This window comes from Chelmon rostratus, chromosome 2 (genome assembly GCF_017976325.1).
Source record: "Chelmon rostratus isolate fCheRos1 chromosome 2, fCheRos1.pri, whole genome shotgun sequence".
NCBI lineage: Eukaryota > Metazoa > Chordata > Actinopteri > Chaetodontiformes > Chaetodontidae > Chelmon > Chelmon rostratus.
This window is the reverse complement of record NC_055659.1, coordinates 2,604,189-2,623,397: the sequence shown is the minus strand read 5'-3', so window position 1 is coordinate 2,623,397 and position 19,209 is coordinate 2,604,189. Positions and strand designations below refer to the sequence as shown.

Below are 19,209 nucleotides of genomic sequence, written 5' to 3'. Positions count from 1 at the left end.
GAGACCCAGGAGCGGAAACGGAGAAGGTTAACAAAAGTTTTATTTTCACAAGAAAGGCAATAACTCAAACAGTCGCTGGCAGCGTGAGGTCCAAACAAACACAAACTCAGAGAGGTCCAGAGAGTGCTGGGCTGTGTGGGCATGGGAGGCACTGGAACGAAAAGAGAAGAGACAAACGATTACTCCAAAAAGGTTTAACGAGATATCAACAAGTACTTTACCACAAGAGACTTGAGACCAACTGATACCACGGTACGTGGAAGTATACTCTGGCGTCGAGGAGCGTCTCCGCAGAGGTTAAATAGGCGTCCTAATTTCAGGAAGTGAACTCAGGTGTGCCCAATCACTCCTCGACGCATCGGGGGGGGGGGAGGGAGCCTCAGGAAAACAAAACGTAAAGTTACAGCCAACACAACAGAACACAGGAAGTGGACCTTCAAATTAACAGCACAGACAATACCAACCACCACACCACATTAAGTAAAAGATTTTTAAAATTCTGGCAATATATTTTCTTCCAGCATTTGACCTACTGATATTTAATAAATGAGACTGATCATGCCGGATTTCTCCAGATTGTCCTAAATTGTCCCGAATTTAAGTCTAGGTAGGTTACAGTGAATTTTAGCTCTAAGCTGGACCACTTTTCTAACACCTCTACTTTGAAACCCAAACAGTCAGAGGGATTGTCAGGCCCCGGGTTCACGATCTGAATAGAAACTGAAAATCAAAATCAAGTGCACCGAACAGACCATGACATACAGTCAAGATCAGGTGGAAAGCATTCAAGACTCAAGTAACTGGCTTTGAAATTCTGCATTATACTCCACCTCTGATTACTGATATCAGATGGGGGCCGTAACAGCTTTTAACAGTGACCCAGTGATTTAACGTATACTTAAGTCTGACTTTCACTTGCCAAAATCGTGGTGATCTAGGAATGTTATTTTATGAGAGTGTCAGTGGCTGACAGTAAAAGCACAGAGATACTTTTTGAAGTACTTCCTGAAAGTCTTGTCTCGTAACCCGTAGACAACAGGACTAATAAAGCGAGGGAGAATTTGGCTCACAATAAAGGTAAAAAAATGTATGGCGGTAGCTCTCCCTGGGAAAAAGTATGTCAGCACTTGAATTAAGATAGGCCGCACATAGGTTATCATACACAACAGCACCTGAAAGCCATGAAGGAGGATTGTGTTTCTTGCCTTTTTAGTGTCTGCCTTAGCAGCTTTGGCCACAAACAAAATTCTGAAGTACGTGCAGAACAGAGTGAGCCAAACCACTACAAGAAACAACATGTGGGATGTATCCCTCTTCTTCACACTGTAGGTACTCCTGAACACTGTATCCCTGGAGCAGAACACTTTTGAAGTTATGAACTCCAGAGGTTCAGTGGCCAAAAGGATGAAAACATCCGGTAAGACAGAAAATGAGCTCAGTGTCCAGATTATTCCAATTACAATATATGTTCTTTTGACTGTACATATGCAGTTGTAGCGGAGGGGAATGCAGACAGAAATGTAGCACTCCACTGCCATGAAGGCTAAGTTTAAAGGGGTGTTTTGTGTGGTGAAGATGGCTGGCAAGATGAGGAGACAACAGAAGGAGACATAGATGGTGTGGAAGGTGTAAGTGAAGATGAAGAGGGAAATGCTGGTTGTCAGCTGGATCATGTCATTGAACACCAGGTGGATGAAAAGGATAAAGCGAGGGTTCATCTTGAAGACCTGAATTGAACAACAGAATTAGGGGTTAGTTAATATACAACGTTAGGGGTTGAAGTGCTATATATTGCACACCTCTACCTGGATATTCCACATTTATCTTAAGTTAAATTACTAACAGAACTATTTACATGATCAGATCAATTGGTTATAACAATGCTCATATATTGTTAACATGAAATGAAAGTTTATGTGGATGTGTCACTAACAGAACAATTCTATGAGTGAGTAAAGAGGAATTACATTGATTTGGGCAAAAAATACATTCTTAGTTCTTTCTTAATCAGGCAACAAGATTTGAACTTTCACTAGTGATCATGACATATTGGTGTTCTTTTCTCATTCTTGCATGAATATATCTGTGCATACAGTCACTGGAAGGGGATGCCAAATTATAAAAACGATGACTGTACTTTAGTTTTGTTCCTTTCTATGCAATGAGGCAAGGTAGTGAAATTTCAACTGCTTTGTTCTCACATAGTTACTTATGTACTCAAGTATTAAATCATTTAAAAAAATGTTTTTTTCTCATCCAAGTAAACATGCAGTTTATACATATAAACCAGCAGGTAGGAGGAAAAGATGCATTAAGCAGGTTACAGGAACGAGAAAATGAAGTGTTGATTCAAAAATAGTTTGAAATTTGTCGTGTATTAACTAGAACAAGAACACACTTAAATATCTTAAAACCAGCTGTTTGGGAGAAGAGCAGATGACTGACTCTAATTTAGTAATTCCTTTAACTTTTTCTTTTGCAGAAAGACTGTTATACACACATGATGCCTGTTGAAAGTATGGACCATTGTGGCATTGATGTAGTTGATGGTGATGCCGAGGACAATAATGATCACATTCTTGCCAACAGCCAAACCAAACGCGTCCCGGTAATTCACAGTCATCGTTACGTTGCTGTCGCCTGGTGTGAAATTCATTTCTGCATCGGATGAACTTGTTTCAAAAGTGACAGAAATACAATCTATGTCAATATAATTGCATTAAGTGTGATTTACAAACATTCTCAAACGTTCTTGTATTGAGACTTTTGTTCATTTCTTATTAAATAGTAGTCAAGTGAAGAAAACGGTTTAATACTGACCTCAGAGCCTTCTGATCTTGAGAGTCATTCAGCTGAAAATGATTGTGTAGCAACAGAGGATTTCTATACAGCAGATTAATTGAGTATGTGTGCATGTTTCTGACCTGAGACACACCCACACAGCATGCCTGTGTGATGTGGTACATGTGTATTTTAGGTGTAGTGTGTACGGTGGCTGAGAGAGCTCAAAGAACAAAGAAAACAAACACAGAGACCCTTTTGATTTATGAAATAAATGAAGACGTAACTTAACAAAGAAGACATCATTACAACAAACACAAAAGTTAATAGATTAAGTAAATTCCTGGCAGGCTTCACAGTTCTGTTTTTGAATTACATTTATAGTGACATATTTACATTTTGCAAATTAACATTTTAACACACACATCATGTAGAAATGATATACAGGGTATCCAGTGTATCAGCAGGGTTTCAGGGTAACAGTTACATTCTGATAAATAAACCTTACATTTTTCTACAAGTGAAAAAATTACTTTGGGCTGCATTTTTATATAAGAGAGGTGAACATTACAAATTTAACTCTAATCTCATATAAATGTATATAAATAAAAGGCTGATGATGACTGAAAGATATCATTTTCAGCATTTTACTGATAACCACTAATCTATTTTTTTCTTTTCCTGATATAAGTTCTCTTAGTTTTCAGGGCATATATATCAGGACAATTACTTAACTTTACGTTGGCGTAAAATAAGGATACGTGATTGTGATAAGAATCTAAAGAAATGCTGCTAAATGAAAATGAGGGTGAAACAAGAGGAAATTGTCTTGATATAATGCTGCACAGAAGAAGGATTTCCCTTGGCTGACTTTGAATGAGAAAGAGCAGCTCTGTTCCTGTTGCTTGTGCAGGGACTCCAGGAAAGATTTGAGGAGATGACCCTTGAATAATGCGTCCTTTCATTATGAGATGTCTGCTCACAGACCCTTGTTGTGGCCAGTGACAGCTAATAAGAGAAGAAAAAACACCATATAGATTTACACTGTGTGATCAATATGAATGGAAAATAAATGATATTGTATGTATGATGGCATTTATACTGCTAATTTGAAGCGGAATATATGGATGTTTTGTATAGCTAGAGGTGTTGTGTCCCTACAATCCACCATTATGGGCAAATGCAAACATTTCTTGTTGAGGTTTGGATGGTGCCCTCTGTGCAACATTAAGGACTAGCCGGTAAAATGCCTGTTTCAGTGATGAACTGCACCACTGTGTTGGCTCACTGTGACTGTCGTCGACTTATCAGAGGGTCGGTGGTTCGATCCCTGGCCTTTGCTGTCTATGTGTTGAAGTATGAAGATAGTGTGTGAATGGTTAAATCTTGTAATGAGCAGGTGGCCAATCCAGCATTGTATGAATGTTTGTGAATGGGTGAATGCAGACTTGTGTAAAAAGTTCTTTTAGTGGTTGTCAGACTAGAAAAGCGCGATATAAATACAGTCCATCCATTTACTTGTGGTTGCTTTCAAGATGGTAACAGAGGTTTTTTATTCGGGCTACAATTTTTTGCTACGCTGCAAACCTTTCAACCTCTGCAGCAGCAGTACTACGCTATTATTCTTCAGTTACACAGACATCATGGTGTGTCGTACATGATCGTCTTGCAATATTGCAGAAGTATCACAGAACTGCTATATCATGATGCCATCATTATTGTTATATCGTGATATTATCGTATCGTGAGTTACTCTGTGCTTCCCAACCCTGAGTGTTGGTGGAGTTGATGGTGATGCCCAGGACATCAATGGTTATGTTCTTGCCAAGAGTTTAACATGTCCAGGTAGTTCCCAGCTCCTGTAACAATACTGTCAATAGGTGTGAAATTCATGTCAGCAGCCAATAAACTTGCCAAACAATAGACATGACATACTGAAATGAATCCTATTAAAACATTTTTATGTTGCATACACTACTTAATTACTCAAGCTTTTTTATATTTCTATGAAATTAGAAATAATCAAGTGAAGAAAATAATTAAATACTGACCTCAGATAATGAGATTGAGCTCTGGAGAGTAATCTGAACATGATTGTGCCTTTACTCAAAGAAGGTACAAGGAGTATATGTCAATGCATCTGATCTAAAACACACTCAATGATAAATTGTCTAGGCTGATATATCAGCCAATATTGCCTTAAATATTTATTTATATTTGTTATATTTTTATATTTGAAGATATCATTTTGGGCCCCGAAATGTCTTTTTTTCAGTATTTCTTGACATGTAAATGAATATTCGAATGGTTCACAAAGTCACTGGCAGATTAATCAGAAATTAGAATAATTGCTGGTTGCAGCCGTAATGCCAGATTTTCATTTTCAGATGGCTCCATGTTGACAAAGTTGTATTTTAGTCAAATGACTAAAGTTACAGAGTAATTGAGACTGAAGCCTCAGTTTAATAGACGGCTAAATGAAGATAGATCACCTCAAACAAAAACATCAATGGAGTCAGTCAGTGGTTTGTTACTTTTGTACTCCAAGCCACAAATAAGGTACAAGAAATGTACAAAGCATGAAGGTAATTTTCATTTTCATTTCAATGTCATTTTATTTACATGAAAGTGAAAATCTTATTTGCTCCTTTAAATACACATTGTTTTATTTACCATGTTTGACTGATAAATGCCAGATTAATGCTACATTAATAATAAAAAAATGAATGTGTTTACGCAGACGTGAACACCAAAGCTACTTTAATAAGTGACTGAATGTATCACTTCATTACAGAACAGGAATACTTGCACTGCAGCTGAAGTAGTAACACTGCGACAGTCGAGTATCTCTCATGTGTGTTGTAAGTGTGTTTTATATACTGTATGAATGCAGCAGCGGCACATAGGTTGGATTGTATATTGTAGCTGGTTTACAGACTTTTCACAAGTGACAATAAGAAATCTAGATGATAAATCTCTCCCACCAAATATGTGTAGATCAACAGTAGACAGTATGTCCATTAAGATACAACAAGGATCCACATTTGAATGTAATTGGTGCTGAAACTAACAATTATTTTCATTACCATCTGATAAGTGATATTTAACACAGACAAAAGCAACAAAGTCTCAGAACTCGTTAGTAAAAACTAGATTTATTTGTCATAATTTCATGAGGAAAACAAAAGGGATCAATCTCATCACTCAATCTGGCCAAACTTGTTGATATTTTTGTGTTTTGTACACTAGAATAACCAACACTGAATGAACACTAAACCAAACCTGACTTGAATCTGACTGTGTTGTGCTGCCTCGGATATGCAGATACACAAGTTTGGAATGACACAAAGGAGTCACAGCCGTGTGTTTGAACTTTACACTGTCAGCATGAAGCTGTGTGAAACCAGGAGCTGTGCAAAGCTTTAAAGGCCTTTTAAGTCACGTTTTTGAATTGTTGCTTACAGTATGGTGTACACAACAGATACCTTTTCAAGTACTTCCTGAAAGTATTGTCTCGTAAGCCATAGATGAAGGGACTAATAGATCGTGGTAGGACCTGTACAGTAATATAGGAAGCAAATCGGACGTCTGAATAATTGTTGGGGAACAATTGCTGCAGAACGCCTGTCAAGTGGGGGGCTACATATGTTGCCATACACAACAGCAGCTGAAACCCATGAAGGAGGATTGTGTTTCTAGCTTTCTTTGTATCTTTGCTTGCTGTTTTCGCAGTGAAGAGGATCTTGAAATAAGTGTAAAAGATAGTGATCCAAACTATAAGTAGAAACACTGAGTATGTGATGTCCCTCTTCTTGATGATGAGGGGATTTGGGAAAACAGTTTGTCTGAGGCAGAAGACTCTGGAATGAAAGAAGTCCAGAGGCTGTGAGGCCAAAGTGATGAAGAGGTCAGACAGAACAGAAAACATGGTTGTTGTCCAGATTAAACCAATCAGCATTAAAGTTCTCTTGATGGTACAGATGTGCACATGGCGAAGGGGGGAGCAGATGGCGATGTAGCACTCCACCGCCATGCAAGCCAGGTTCAGAGGAGTGTTTTCAGTGGTGAAAAGAGCGAGCAGGATGAAGACGCAACAGATGGACACATTTATTTTGTGGATGGCGTAGCTGATGACAAACAGGATGACGGTCAGGGTAATTTGGATCAGGTCGTTTACCACCAAGTGGAAAAACAGGATGTACCGAGGATTCATGTAGAAGATCTGGAAGGTGGAACCGATGCATATGCAAGAGGAGGAGAGGTTTAACAAAAGAGGAGAGAGATGTCTGGATTGACATAAACAAACATTAGACTGATGTTGTGGTAGCTTTTTAGAACATCTGATCGAGATCCTGATGATGACATCTGATCCACAGGCTTTTGCATTTACACCTGGTGTGAAGCCTTTTAGTTATCTTGATTCTGCCTGCATCGTGATTGGATCTCACGATCCGTATTTGTTAGCATGGCTGGCAGACTTGTCAGCGACACGGTGCTTCCAGACCTTTTAGTGTCTGCTGTTGATGCAGTCTGGCTGATCCAGTGAGATTCTGATCCCAGTACATTCCGACTGCATTAATGTGCAATTTTTACAAGCAGACCTTGAGTGGGTGATGCCACAAATTCTGCATCAGCACTTTTGTATCTGGTTCCTGTAGGGCTGGTGATGATGTAAATCTTAATTTTTATTTAATATCTAAAATAAATTGCTTTTTTCTGGTATAATGACATTAAAGGAGTATCAGACCTGGTGTTTGCTGAAGGTGTGAATGAGGCCTGCATTGATGTAGTTGATGGAGATCCCGAGAACCACAACGATAACATTCTTGATCACCGCTTTAGAGAAGGAATCTGGTAACCGACCAACCACTGTCACATTGGCAGATGACACGTTCATCTCTTGAGAGCCAAAGTTCAGCCTAACAGAAAAGAAGAATTAATGTCATGCAGATAATTACACATTCAATGATTATAGAATACAGCAAGTTTACCATATTGGATTAAATATAAGAGAACGCTGAATATAGGACAATTTCACTGCACCTGTTTTAAGATAAATACTGTTGAAGATGAGAAACATTTGACACACAGTTGTCCAATATCATTAATCAGACATATTTAAAATGTAATTGAAGTAAAACAAAATACAGCATAACGAAAATATATCTAAAAATATTATCTTTTACTTGAGTTATAATATATCCCACTGGTATCTCTAAATCAGTTTCACTATCAAACCTCTTTTTCTGGAATTAATTTTAGTGTTAGGAATCAAAACAAATTAAATCTATGGGATAGTCTGTTAAAGTGAGAACATTTACATCCTGGTAATATTTTGTTTTTATTTTTATTTTATTTGTGTCACTTAGATATATGTATAATAATGCAAAGTTTACATAACACAAGTAAATATGTGACTCATTATGTTCAGTGAATACATAATGTTATGAGGTGCAGCATAGGCGTTTAGAGATTTCCACAAATCTTTCTTTCACTCATCACATCTTCTTAATATTCTGTATGTATTCTTAATACGTACATACAACACGCAAATAACATCAGAAACATTAAGCTACCTTCAGTAGTGTCAGTGTTGTATCTGGCATTGTTATTCATACCAGTGTGTCTGTTAGCGGTCAGCAGTCTGCTGCACCTGGTGCATCATTGGAATAAAACAGGAGACAAACACACCACTGACTCGTGACGTAAAGTAAGGAGCCTACAGTAGACTGTTTTGTTAAAAATGAGATTTATGCCATCATGTGTGACAAGGTAACACATAATACAATATGTATTTATCCTTCAATTAATGAATTCATTACTAATGAAGTGATCATGTATTGATTGCTTCTGTTGTAAATAGATATTTTATACCAGACTGTATCACACATAAAAATGGTCATGAATAATTAAGAATAATGAATCAAAATAAAAGTCTCTGGAAAACTTCCATTAAAGATTCTGCTGAAGTCAACCTTCAGTTTTTGTTATAAGCCACCAAGTGGTGCCAGCAACTGTTCCCCTTTCAGCTGAATGCAGAAGAAAGTCATATTCAAATGATTGTAACTGTACTGTACAATACCAAGTGTGCATGTCAGTGTTTTTGTATATGTAAAGAGATATAGTCTATTGGTATTTCCAACGTGACAACAGTTACAAAGGAAGCACTTGTGAATTTGATGTTTTATCTCAGATGGCAGAGCCGGTTTTTACAATGTTATAGTGTAACTCCACTATAGACTAAGATATACACATAGCTGGTGCAACAACCTACTGATAAATAAGGATGGTTTAGTACAGGCATGTCCAAACTATTCCATAAACGCTGTGTGGCTGCAGGTTTTTGTTGCAACCAGTCAAGAGGTCACCTAATTATCATCTGAAGACTGAGATCAGCTGATTTATTGAGTCCTCTTTGGTTGCTCCTCTTTGGTTGGAATGAAAACCTGCAGCCACACAGCCCTTTATGGAATAGTTTGGACATGCCTGGTTTAGTATATACCTTCAAACTGTTTATTGCACTGTATAATCAATGTGAAACATAATTGCATGGACACTTTAAAATATCAAAAGCTTTGAAAATAGTCCATCTGCTATTGGTACAATATTTAAAATCCACATAATCTGCAGAAAGTAGAAACAACTGTAGAGAGTTGGTGAAGATTGACTTTGCATAGGGATATTCAGCAATAACAGCAGGAGAGGACAAACTCACCTGAGGCAGGAGATCAGAGGATCTGAAATCCCAAAAAAAAGCTTTTTTTTTTTCTTTTTTTTTTACTGGAATTGACATGAATTCATTGAGACTTATGGGATAAAAGTGTGATGATGGTAAAAACAGCATGACCATACAGTGTTTGGAAAGACTCTGATCATTCAGTTAGATGATCCGTTTGTTCAAGGAGTTCAAGAATCTTTACACAGCAGCCTCAGTAGCTTTAAAACTTCACATTTCAGTCGTAAAAGCAAATAAAAAATTCTTATTGGTGTGACATTTTTAGAGGGATGACTGCAGTGTTCAGGAGGTGGTGCTTACCTGAGTTAATGTGTTTGCACAGGGACACCATTGTCATGTCTCCAGTCTGTCTCTGACTTTATATTTGTTGAACACACATCCCAGGATTGAGGGGTGTGTGTGTGTTTGCATTTTAAGATATTGTATGCATACATGTGGGTCGGAGTGGGGTGTGTATGTGCGCCTACATTTGTCTGTGTGTGTGCGCATGCATGTTGGCACATTTTACTATTGTAGTTATACATTGTGGTTAATTTTTCATGTGATGCCATCCCTGTCACACATGAAATGGTTTCACACACACATTACAGACACTATGAAAATGGCTGTCTGGAATTAAAATCATTAAAATGGTTTATAGGAATGGTATTATTTTCAGCTCTTTCATCCACGTTTTAAAGCTTTTTTTCCACATGTAAATGCAGAATGGCATAGTCCTTATTTACTTTAAATAACCCCTATACCTGCCTTTATTCGTTTGTTTGTTTCCAGTTCCCTGACTGGAATTCCTTACAGCTCATCCAGCTTTTTAACACCCATAAACACGTTAACTGTGCAGTGCTGTCTGACTGTCGTGGTTGACTGTTGAATCTGCATCCTTACTCAGTTGATTTATTTGATATTGTAGAATTAAGCTTGCAATCATGAAAATTAATGGAAAATTGTTTTAAAGGCACAGATGTAATTGCACGGTTTATTTCAAGCATGAACCTGAATTTAATTTTAAATTAAAGAACTTCATATGAACAAAACTTTGTTCATGCAAAATGTAAAAACCAACAAAACTAAACTTTAAACTACACACCTGAATGTACAAGCCTGCGATTAGTTCATTTCTAATAAGTAAAGTCATTTTAACCAACAAAGTTTCGTTGCAGCACAGAACAAGAACAGGTATAACACCAGTCGAACTGAAGTTATGAAGAAGCAATAGCAGATGATTGTTATTTAGAGCTCTGGATATTGGGATATTTGATTTTTTTGTGATTTGGTTTAATTTCAGCTGTCTCGAAGGTGAGGCAGCAGATATTTCCGAAGCTCTAAACATCACACTCACAACATCACTGAAGCTGCAAAAACATCGCAACCTTTGGCCTTTTTCGATGGTGTGACAAGCACTCCCATTGAAAATACCAGAATGATGCACTTTGTTGCAGTGATATAACAAATATAATGAGAGAAGAGAGTTTACCTACATAGCAATAGCTAACGTTATATCTTTGAGTCATGCTGGTGCCAATGCAACTAGAACTTATTTTAGCCACCATATTGCAAACGTCAGAGTTAACTTGAGTGCTATTGGGAATGTACACAAGTTAATTTGTTGATCCCTGATTTAGCCAGCTGACTAGCAAATACAATGATGGCTGTAACATTATTTCTTGCACGTCACTTTCCACAGCTGCTCTTACTCAGTCTCAACTCATGACTACCAAATGTCTCCTGAAGCTGTCACTCACTATTTCTTGTGGAGTGGTGCAGGATTTTGTCCGACTTCTGTGTGCCATGCACATAAACATTTCTAAGTTTAGATTCACACAAATATGTAACAGCTGTGTGTTTGACTGATCTTTACATTGTCTGCATGCTAATTAAGCGAATGAACTCAGAAGTATAAAGGCAAGAAAATCACAGTGCAGGTTGCAGGCACTGAGAGTTTGCATGTGAAATCCTGTAGTTAACTAAGGTTTTACATTGGTACCCTGGTTGGCAGTTTAATGTACCTGACACAACAGATACCTTTTCAAGTACTTCCTGAAAGTATTGTCTCGTAAGCCATAGATGAAGGGACTAATAGATCGTGGCAGGACCTGTACAGTAATATAGTAAGCAAAGAGTGAGTCTAGATAATTCGTAGTCAGCCATTGCTTCAGAACATCTAATAACTGGGGGGCTACATATGTTGCCATACACAACAGCAGCTGAAGCCCATGAAGGAGGATTGTGTTTCTAGCTTTCTTTGTATCTTTGCTAGCTGTTTTCGCAGTGAAGAGGATCTTGAAATACGTGTAAAAGATAGTGATCCAAACTATAAGTAGAAACACTGAGTATGTGATGTCCCTCTTCTTGATGATGAGGGGATTTGGGAAGACAGTTTGTCTGAGGCAGACGACTCTGGAATGAAAGAAGTCCAGAGGCCGTGAGGCCAAAGTGATGAAGAGGTCAGACAGAACAGAAAACATGGTTGTTGTCCAGATTAAACCAATCAGCATTAAAGTTCTCTTGATGGTACAGATGTGCACATGGCGAAGGGGGGAGCAGATGGCGATGTAGCACTCCACCGCCATGCAAGCCAGGTTCAGAGGAGTGTTTTCAGTGGTGAAAAGAGCGAGCAGGATGAAGACGCAACAGATGGACACATTTATTTTGCCGATTGTGTAGTTGATGACAAACAGGATGACGGTCAGGGTAATTTGGATCACGTCGTTTACCACCAAGTGAATGAAAAGTATATACCGAGGATTCATGTAGAAGATCTGGAGGGTTGGGAGAAAAACACAAAGGATATGAGAAAAGGTTTTAGGTCAGACCTTTAAGCATGAAACAGGGACATCATTGCTCAAATTTAACTAGCCCAGTATTTGCCAGTTGTTGTTCAGTCATTCTTCGCTCGCTGCTAAATACAACCCCAATTCAAACAAAGTTGGGGCTCTTATCTGCTTATTCTGAATCTGCTGCAGCAACACGTTTCAAACAAGTTGTGAAAGGAGCAACAAAAGACCGAGAAATATGTGGAACGCTCCAAAAACACCTGTTTGGAACATTCCACAGGTAAACAGGTTGATAACAGGTCACTTTGTGAACACGTGATTGGATAAAAGAGATTAATACCTGGACTCAGGAACACTTCTGGAAACTGATGTCAGGAAACACAGTTTGATTGGAAATGATTGAATTCTGTTTTTGTTTATATTTTACACAGAGTTGAGACTTATTTGGAATCAGATTTATACCTTTAATTTATTTGAATTGTGATTTTGATGTAAAGGCCTGTTTGCCGTTTGCTTCTGTCCTCCAGTTCAAGTTGGACAGGTTCGGCGACTTGCAGAACTATAAAGCTTATAAAGTCATGAAAAGCATGAAGTGAAATTCTCGTTGCAAATGTTAGCGCAGCTTCTGTGTTGACTGAAAATGGATAGATTCATCACTTCCTCCTGATTAGGACAGCGAAAAGCAAAAGATTCCCACAGCCCCCACACAACAAGAGGATCGGCTAATGTGAACACAATGCAAGGCAGAATTATAGAAGTGAAAGGAGGTGGCAGTTCATTCTGATTATCAGGCTGCTCACCTCTAGTCATACTTGCAGCTTTGTTCACGTTCAGATTTCTGATTGAACTAAACCCCAACAAATTCAAAGTAACCCAAACTTGAGACCTGCGAATATCTCCTTTGAAACCAGTGTGTGATTTAAAGTAGTTCCACTTGCAGCTTCCTGTCAAGCTGCTGATCATTTCTTCACTATATTCATGATTAGTTTCTTAAATGTCAAAGCTATACTCGACCTGGTGTTTGCAGAAGGTGTAAATGAAGCCTGCATTGATGCAATTGATTGAGATCCCGAGAACCACAACAATCACATTCTTGCTCACAGCTTTAGTGAAGGAGTCTCGATACTGTAAAACCACGGTCAGGTTGGCAGATGATGTGTTCATCTCTTGACAGCTGAAAAGAACAAGGCAAGAACCAATGAATGTTTTTTAGTTCTAAATAGCTGTTTACAGAGATTATAGATTACAACAAATATCCTTGAAGACATCACAGATTTTAAGTTGACCCCCTTTTACGACACCTTTCTGAAGATCAAAACATTTTGAGCAGACAAAAGTTGAGCAATATATCTGATGTTTTTGGATGGATTCTAAATTCATGGTGAATTTGTGTTAGAGGAAATGACAGGAGAACATCATCAATATACATTGTAATTAATTAGGGACACGGGGCAACATCCCGAGTCACTGGCTCCTACAGCTATGAAATAGCTGCAGGAGCCAGTGACTCGGGGCGGAGCCCCGAGTCACTTATTACTATCCCGCGCGTTTCTTCTTCTTATTAGGGACACGGGGCACGCTCCGAGTCACTGGCTCCTACAGCTATGAAATAGCTGCAGGAGCCAGTGACTCGGGGCGGAGCCCCGAGTCACTTATTACTATCCCGCGCGTTTCTTCTTCTTATTAGGGACACGGGGCAACGTCCCGAGTCACTGGCTCCTACAGCTATTTCATAGCTGCAGGAGCCAGTGACTCGGGGCGTAGCCCCGAGTCACTTATTACTATCCCGCGCGTTTCTTCTTCTTCTTCTTCTTCTTATTATTTTTCATCTTCCTCCAAGTTTTCGTCCTCAAACTCGCCCCGCAGCTTTGAGAAAACCCTCGCAAATTATATATCAAAACGTGCGTATTGTTCGGGATCGGTGTGCTATTACTTTTCTCAAATTTATCGCAGTTTTTCGCGTCGTAAGACGCGAAAAACTGCGATAAATTTCCCATAAGAAATGAATGGGACGGGCGAAAAAAACAAGATTGAAATTGGAGTTTTTCAAACATCTGTAGCTCAGGCATACATTCACCGAGAGACTTCATTTCAACTTTAAAATGTAGACCCAAGTCTGGTCTATTGGTGTGTTCATCCACATTTTGATTGGTCCTATAGTTTTTGATCAGTCACTGTTCAATGACAGTGATCGTTTGGCGGGAAATTTTGAGATTATAATGGGTGTGTATTGCGCGGAATGTTCGTGCTAGAGTGCGTGCTAGAGTGGCACAGAGTCTAAAAACGATCTGAAAATCTTCTCTTTTTCTCGTCGCTACGGCCACAAATTACACTCTACACGCATAATTTTGGGATCAGTTTGTAGACAAACTTGTCCTCTTTCGTGTGATGTCCTCGAAAAAGCCGAGAGACTTACTGAATTTAAATAGTGAGACGTTTTGTGCAGCCAGCGCCCTCCTGTTCTCCCATTAAGTCCCATGTTAAAATTCAGAGCTGTTTTGTGAGCAAAGCAGAAATGCCTCCTGTCTTTAGATCGCCATAAAACGAAAAGTTGTTGTGTCAGGAATAAAACGAGATGATGGTCGGACTCAGGAAGTTCTCGGGAGTCCGATGATCTATAGTACACTCTGATACGAGGTACGGTTCTCTCACCAGAGGATTTAGTTCAGGAGGTTCGCCGAACCCAAATCTCACTGCATACAATACAAACTCCTGTTCTCTGAGTGGCAGAGTCTTTTTAAGTCGACCATTTTGTCATTTTTCTAAAGAATATCTGGACATAAAACACACGTACATCTGGCCCAGACTTGTCCGCATCTCACAGTGTAATCGGTTTTTTGATAGCAGCTACGGTTTTGACACAATCGCAAGTTGTTCGGAAGAAACCGACAGCGAAAAAGCCGCTTTTCAAGGGAAGAGTTTAACAGGTGCAACTGTCATTTACACACACACCGGTCAATAACCCACGCACACACATCTGCAGGACAACAAGCCTGAGAATGATTATCTTAACGAGCTCTGTCAAAACAAGGGCATTGTTTGAAAACAATCTCCGTCCAACAAACAGTTAAACTCAGCTTCAGAAAGCAGTTTCGCAAAAAGGTTGAGACAGTAGTCACACAAACACACACACAAAAAGGGCTAACCAACAGCTAAAAAGTGATTAAAAACAGCACGTCAAAACTGAACAGGAACAGGTAAACAGTGGGAGAGGTGCAGAGGTAATTATCAGCAGGTGGGGCAGAAGTTACACAGGCACACACGCACGCACACACACACACACACACACACATTCAGACACACATATACCATACACATCTCCATGTAGGAGCAGATTGGGCTGCTTGTGTAGTTCAAGCAGACACACACACACAAACAGACGAAGACACACACATACGCAGTCACACACAATGACAGATACATAAACACACACACACAGACAAATGCATAATGAAAACCCCATCCCCCCGCCCCCTTGTTAACGCCGTTAGCTCTATTAGCTCTGTTAGCACAGTTAGCTCTGTTAGCGTTAGCGCCGTTAGCTCTATTCGCACCGTTAGCTGTTAGCTCCGTTAGTGTTAGCTCTGTTAGCTCCGTTAGCATTAGCTCCATTCATGTTTATTGATTCAGTTCATTAATTCATGTTAACAGAGACATGAAGCAGAGGAGAGAAGCAGACACAGACAGCTGAGGTGATCAACAGAGACAGACAAGGAGAAAGCCACAGAAACACAGCTGAGAGCAATTCATTAATCAGGGACTGACTACCTCTGATATCTGCCGTTTTCTCAATTTGCAGCCTTTTTCAATTGTCCGCTGCTTCGCCATAGTTTCTCCTAGAGACTTCATTCAAACTTTAAAACGTAGATAATTTTGTCGGCTCAAAATGACCCTCGGCACATTTTGATATCTCTTACGGTTTTCGAGCTATGACCATCGAAGGCCGACGTAAGACGCAAACAACTGCGATAAATTTCCCATAAGAAATGAATGGGGAAATTTCCTCAAATTTCAGCCTTTTTCAATTGTCCGCTGCTCGGCCATACTTTGTCCTAGAGACTTCATTCAAACTTTAAAACGTAGATAATTTTGTCGGCTCGAACACACCCCGTGTCCCTTTCAAAATTTCCCAGAGGGAATTTTCTAGTTTTTCATCCTCCTCCAAATTTTCGTCCCTTAACTCGTCCCGCAGCTTTGAGAAAACCCTGGCAAATTATATATCAAAATGTGCGTATTGTTCGGGATTGGTGTGCTATTACTTTTCTCAAATTTATCGAATTTTTTCGCGTCGTAAGACGCGAAAAACTGCGATAAATTTCCCATAAGAAATGAATGGGGGAGTTCCTCAAATTTCAGCCTTTTTCAATTGTCCACTGCTTCGCCATACTTTCTCCTAGAGACTTCATTCAAACTTTAAAACGTAGATAATTTTGTCGGCTCCAAATGACCCTCGGCACATTTTGATATCTCTTACGGTTTTCGAACTATGACCATCGAAGGCCGACGTAAGACGCGAACAACTGCGAAGACTTTCCCATAAGAAATGAATGGGGAAATTTCCTCAAATTTCAGCCTTTTTCAATTGTCCGCAGCTCGGCCATACTTTGTCCTAGAGACTTCATTCAAAGTTTAAAACGTAGATAAATTTGTCAGCTCAAAATTAATACCGGCACATTTTTTGATATCTCTTACGGTTTTCGAGCTATGACCATCTGAAGACCATCAAGTTTCTCACAAAAATGCTCAGAATCTCTCCCTCTACAGTGGGTGATGTCATAAGTTAGAGTGAGACAGCCGGTGAAAAATCGCCTGAAATGTGTTTCTAAAATTGCTGTAAAATCCAAACGGTGAATAGGAGACACATAATTTTGGGATCTTTTGTAGACAAACTTGTCCTCTTTCGTGTGATGCCCTCGAAAAAGCCGAGAGACTTACTGAATTTAAATAGTGAGGCTTTTTGTGCAGCCATCTCCCTCCTGCTCTCCCATTAAGTCCCATGTTAAAATTCAGAGCTGTTTTGTGAGCAAAGCAGAAATGCCTCCTGTCTTTAGATCGCCATAAAACGAAAAGTTGTTGTCTCAGGAATAAAACGAGGAGATGGTCGGACTCAGGAAGGTCTCGGGAGTCCGATGATCTATAGTACACTCTGATACGAGGCACGGTTCTCTCACCAGAGGATTTAGTTCAGGAGGTTCGCCGAACCCAAATCTCACTGCATACAATACAAACTCCTGTTCTCTGAGTCGCAGAGTCTTTTTAAGTCGACCATTTTGTCATTTTTCTAAAGAATATCTGGACATAAAACACACGTACATCTGGCCCAGACTTGTCCGCATCTCACAGTGTAATCGGTTTTTTGATAGCAGCTACGCTTTTGACACAATCGCAAGTTGTTCGGAAGAAACCGACAGCGAAAAAGCCGCTTTTCAAGGGAAGAGTTTAACAGTTGCAACTGTCATTTACACACACACCGGTCAATAACCCACGCACACACATCTGCAGGACAACAAGCCTGAGAATGATTATCTTAACGAGCTCAGTCAAAACAAGGGCATTGTTTGAAAACAATCTCCGTCCAACAAGCAGTTAAACTCAGCTTCACAAAGCTCTTTGCCAAAGAGGTTGAGACAGTAGTCACACAAATGCACACACAAAAAGGGCTAACCAACAGCTAAAAAGTGACTAAAAACAGCACGTCAAAACTGAACAGGAACAGGTTAAAAGTGGGAGAGGTAGAGAGGTAATTATCAGCAGGTGGGGCAGAAGTTACACAGGCACACACGCACACACACACACACACACACACATTCAGACACATATATACTATACACATCTCCATGTAGGAGCTGGTTGGGCTGCTTGTGTAGTTCAAGCAGACACACACACACAAACAGACGAAGACACACACATACGCAGTCACACACAATGACAGATACATAAACACACATACACAGACAAATGCATAATGAAAACCCCATCCCCCCGCCCCCTTGTTAACACCGTTAGCTCTATTAGCTCTGTTAGCACAGTTAGCTCTGTTAGCGTTAGCGCCGTTAGCTCTATTCGCGCCGTTAGCTGTTAGCTCCGTTAGTGTTAGCTCCGTTAGTGTTAGCTCTGTTAGCTCTGTTAGCATTAACTCCATTCATGCTTATTGATTCAGTTCATTAATTCATGTTAACAGAGACATGAAGCAGAGGAGAGAAGCAGACACAGACAGCTGAGGTGATCAACAGAGACAGACAAGGAGAAAGCCACAGAAACAGACAAAGACACACACATACGCAGTCACACACAACGACAGATACATAAACACACACACACAGACAAATGCATAATGAAAACCCCATCCCCCCGCCCCCTTGTTAACGCCGCTAGCTCTATTAGCTCTGTTAGCACAGTTAGCTCTGGTTGCGTTAGCGCCGTTAGCTCTATTCGCACCGTTAGCTGTTCGCTCCATTAGTGTTAGCTCTGTTAGCTCCGTTAGCATTAGCTCCATTCATGTTTATTGATTCAGTTCATTAATTCATGTTAACAGAGACATGAAGCAGAGGAGAGAAGCAGACACAGACAGCTGAGGTGATCAACAGAGACAGACAAGGAGAAAGCCACAGAAACACAGCTGAGAGCAATTCATTAATCAGGGACTGACTGCCTCTGATATCTGCCGTTTTCTCACATTGCAGCCTTTTTCAATTGTCCGCTGCTTCGCCATAGTTTCTCCTAGAGACTTCATTCAAACTTTAAAACGTAGATAATTTTGTCGGCTCGAACACACCCCGTGTCCCTTTCAAAATTTCCCAGAGGGAATTTTCTAGTTATTGTTTTTCATCTTCCTCCAAGTTTTCGTCCCTTAACTCGCCCCGCAGCTTTGAGAAAACCCTCGCAAATTATATATCAAAACGTGCGTATTGTTCGGGATCG

The 19,209-nt window shown here is 39.7% G+C and overlaps 3 protein-coding genes across 3 annotated transcripts; all 3 read right to left on the bottom strand.

The window, feature by feature from the left end:
• Positions 1-959: 959 nt before the first annotated feature.
• Positions 960-2,656, bottom strand: LOC121612088 (odorant receptor 131-2-like). The gene is made up of 2 exons (XM_041944840.1): positions 2,501-2,656; positions 960-1,727 (listed from the first exon to the last, which is right to left on the bottom strand). The coding sequence occupies exons 1-2, from the start codon at positions 2,654-2,656 to the stop codon at positions 960-962; spliced, it is 924 nt and encodes a 307-aa protein (XP_041800774.1).
• A 3,558-nt stretch (positions 2,657-6,214) lies between these two features.
• On the bottom strand, positions 6,215-7,678 carry LOC121612078 (odorant receptor 131-2-like). The gene is made up of 2 exons (XM_041944828.1): positions 7,529-7,678; positions 6,215-7,003 (listed from the first exon to the last, which is right to left on the bottom strand). Exons 1-2 carry the CDS (start codon positions 7,676-7,678, stop codon positions 6,215-6,217), a joined length of 939 nt encoding a protein of 312 aa, XP_041800762.1.
• A 3,833-nt stretch (positions 7,679-11,511) lies between these two features.
• Positions 11,512-13,452, bottom strand: LOC121612070 (odorant receptor 131-2-like). Its single transcript, XM_041944817.1, has 2 exons — positions 13,303-13,452; positions 11,512-12,273 (listed from the first exon to the last, which is right to left on the bottom strand). The coding sequence occupies exons 1-2, from the start codon at positions 13,450-13,452 to the stop codon at positions 11,512-11,514; spliced, it is 912 nt and encodes a 303-aa protein (XP_041800751.1).
• Positions 13,453-19,209: the final 5,757 nt, after the last annotated feature.

What these genes read in the sequence shown, in the direction of transcription:
- LOC121612088 (XM_041944840.1), bottom strand. Translation starts at nt 2,656, where the DNA reads ATGAATTTCACACCAGGCGACAGCAACGTAACGATGACTGTGAATTAC. An exon ending in ATACTTTCAACAGGCATCAT is followed by an intron (nt 1,728 to 2,500) that starts GTGTGTATAACA and finishes TGTTCAATTCAG; the next exon opens with GTCTTCAAGATGAACCCTCG.
- LOC121612078 (XM_041944828.1), bottom strand. Translation starts at nt 7,678, where the DNA reads ATGAACGTGTCATCTGCCAATGTGACAGTGGTTGGTCGGTTACCAGAT. An exon ending in ACACCTTCAGCAAACACCAG is followed by an intron (nt 7,004 to 7,528) that starts GTCTGATACTCC and finishes TCCACCTTCCAG; the next exon opens with ATCTTCTACATGAATCCTCG.
- LOC121612070 (XM_041944817.1), bottom strand. Translation starts at nt 13,452, where the DNA reads ATGAACACATCATCTGCCAACCTGACCGTGGTTTTACAGTATCGAGAC. An exon ending in ACACCTTCTGCAAACACCAG is followed by an intron (nt 12,274 to 13,302) that starts GTCGAGTATAGC and finishes CCAACCCTCCAG; the next exon opens with ATCTTCTACATGAATCCTCG.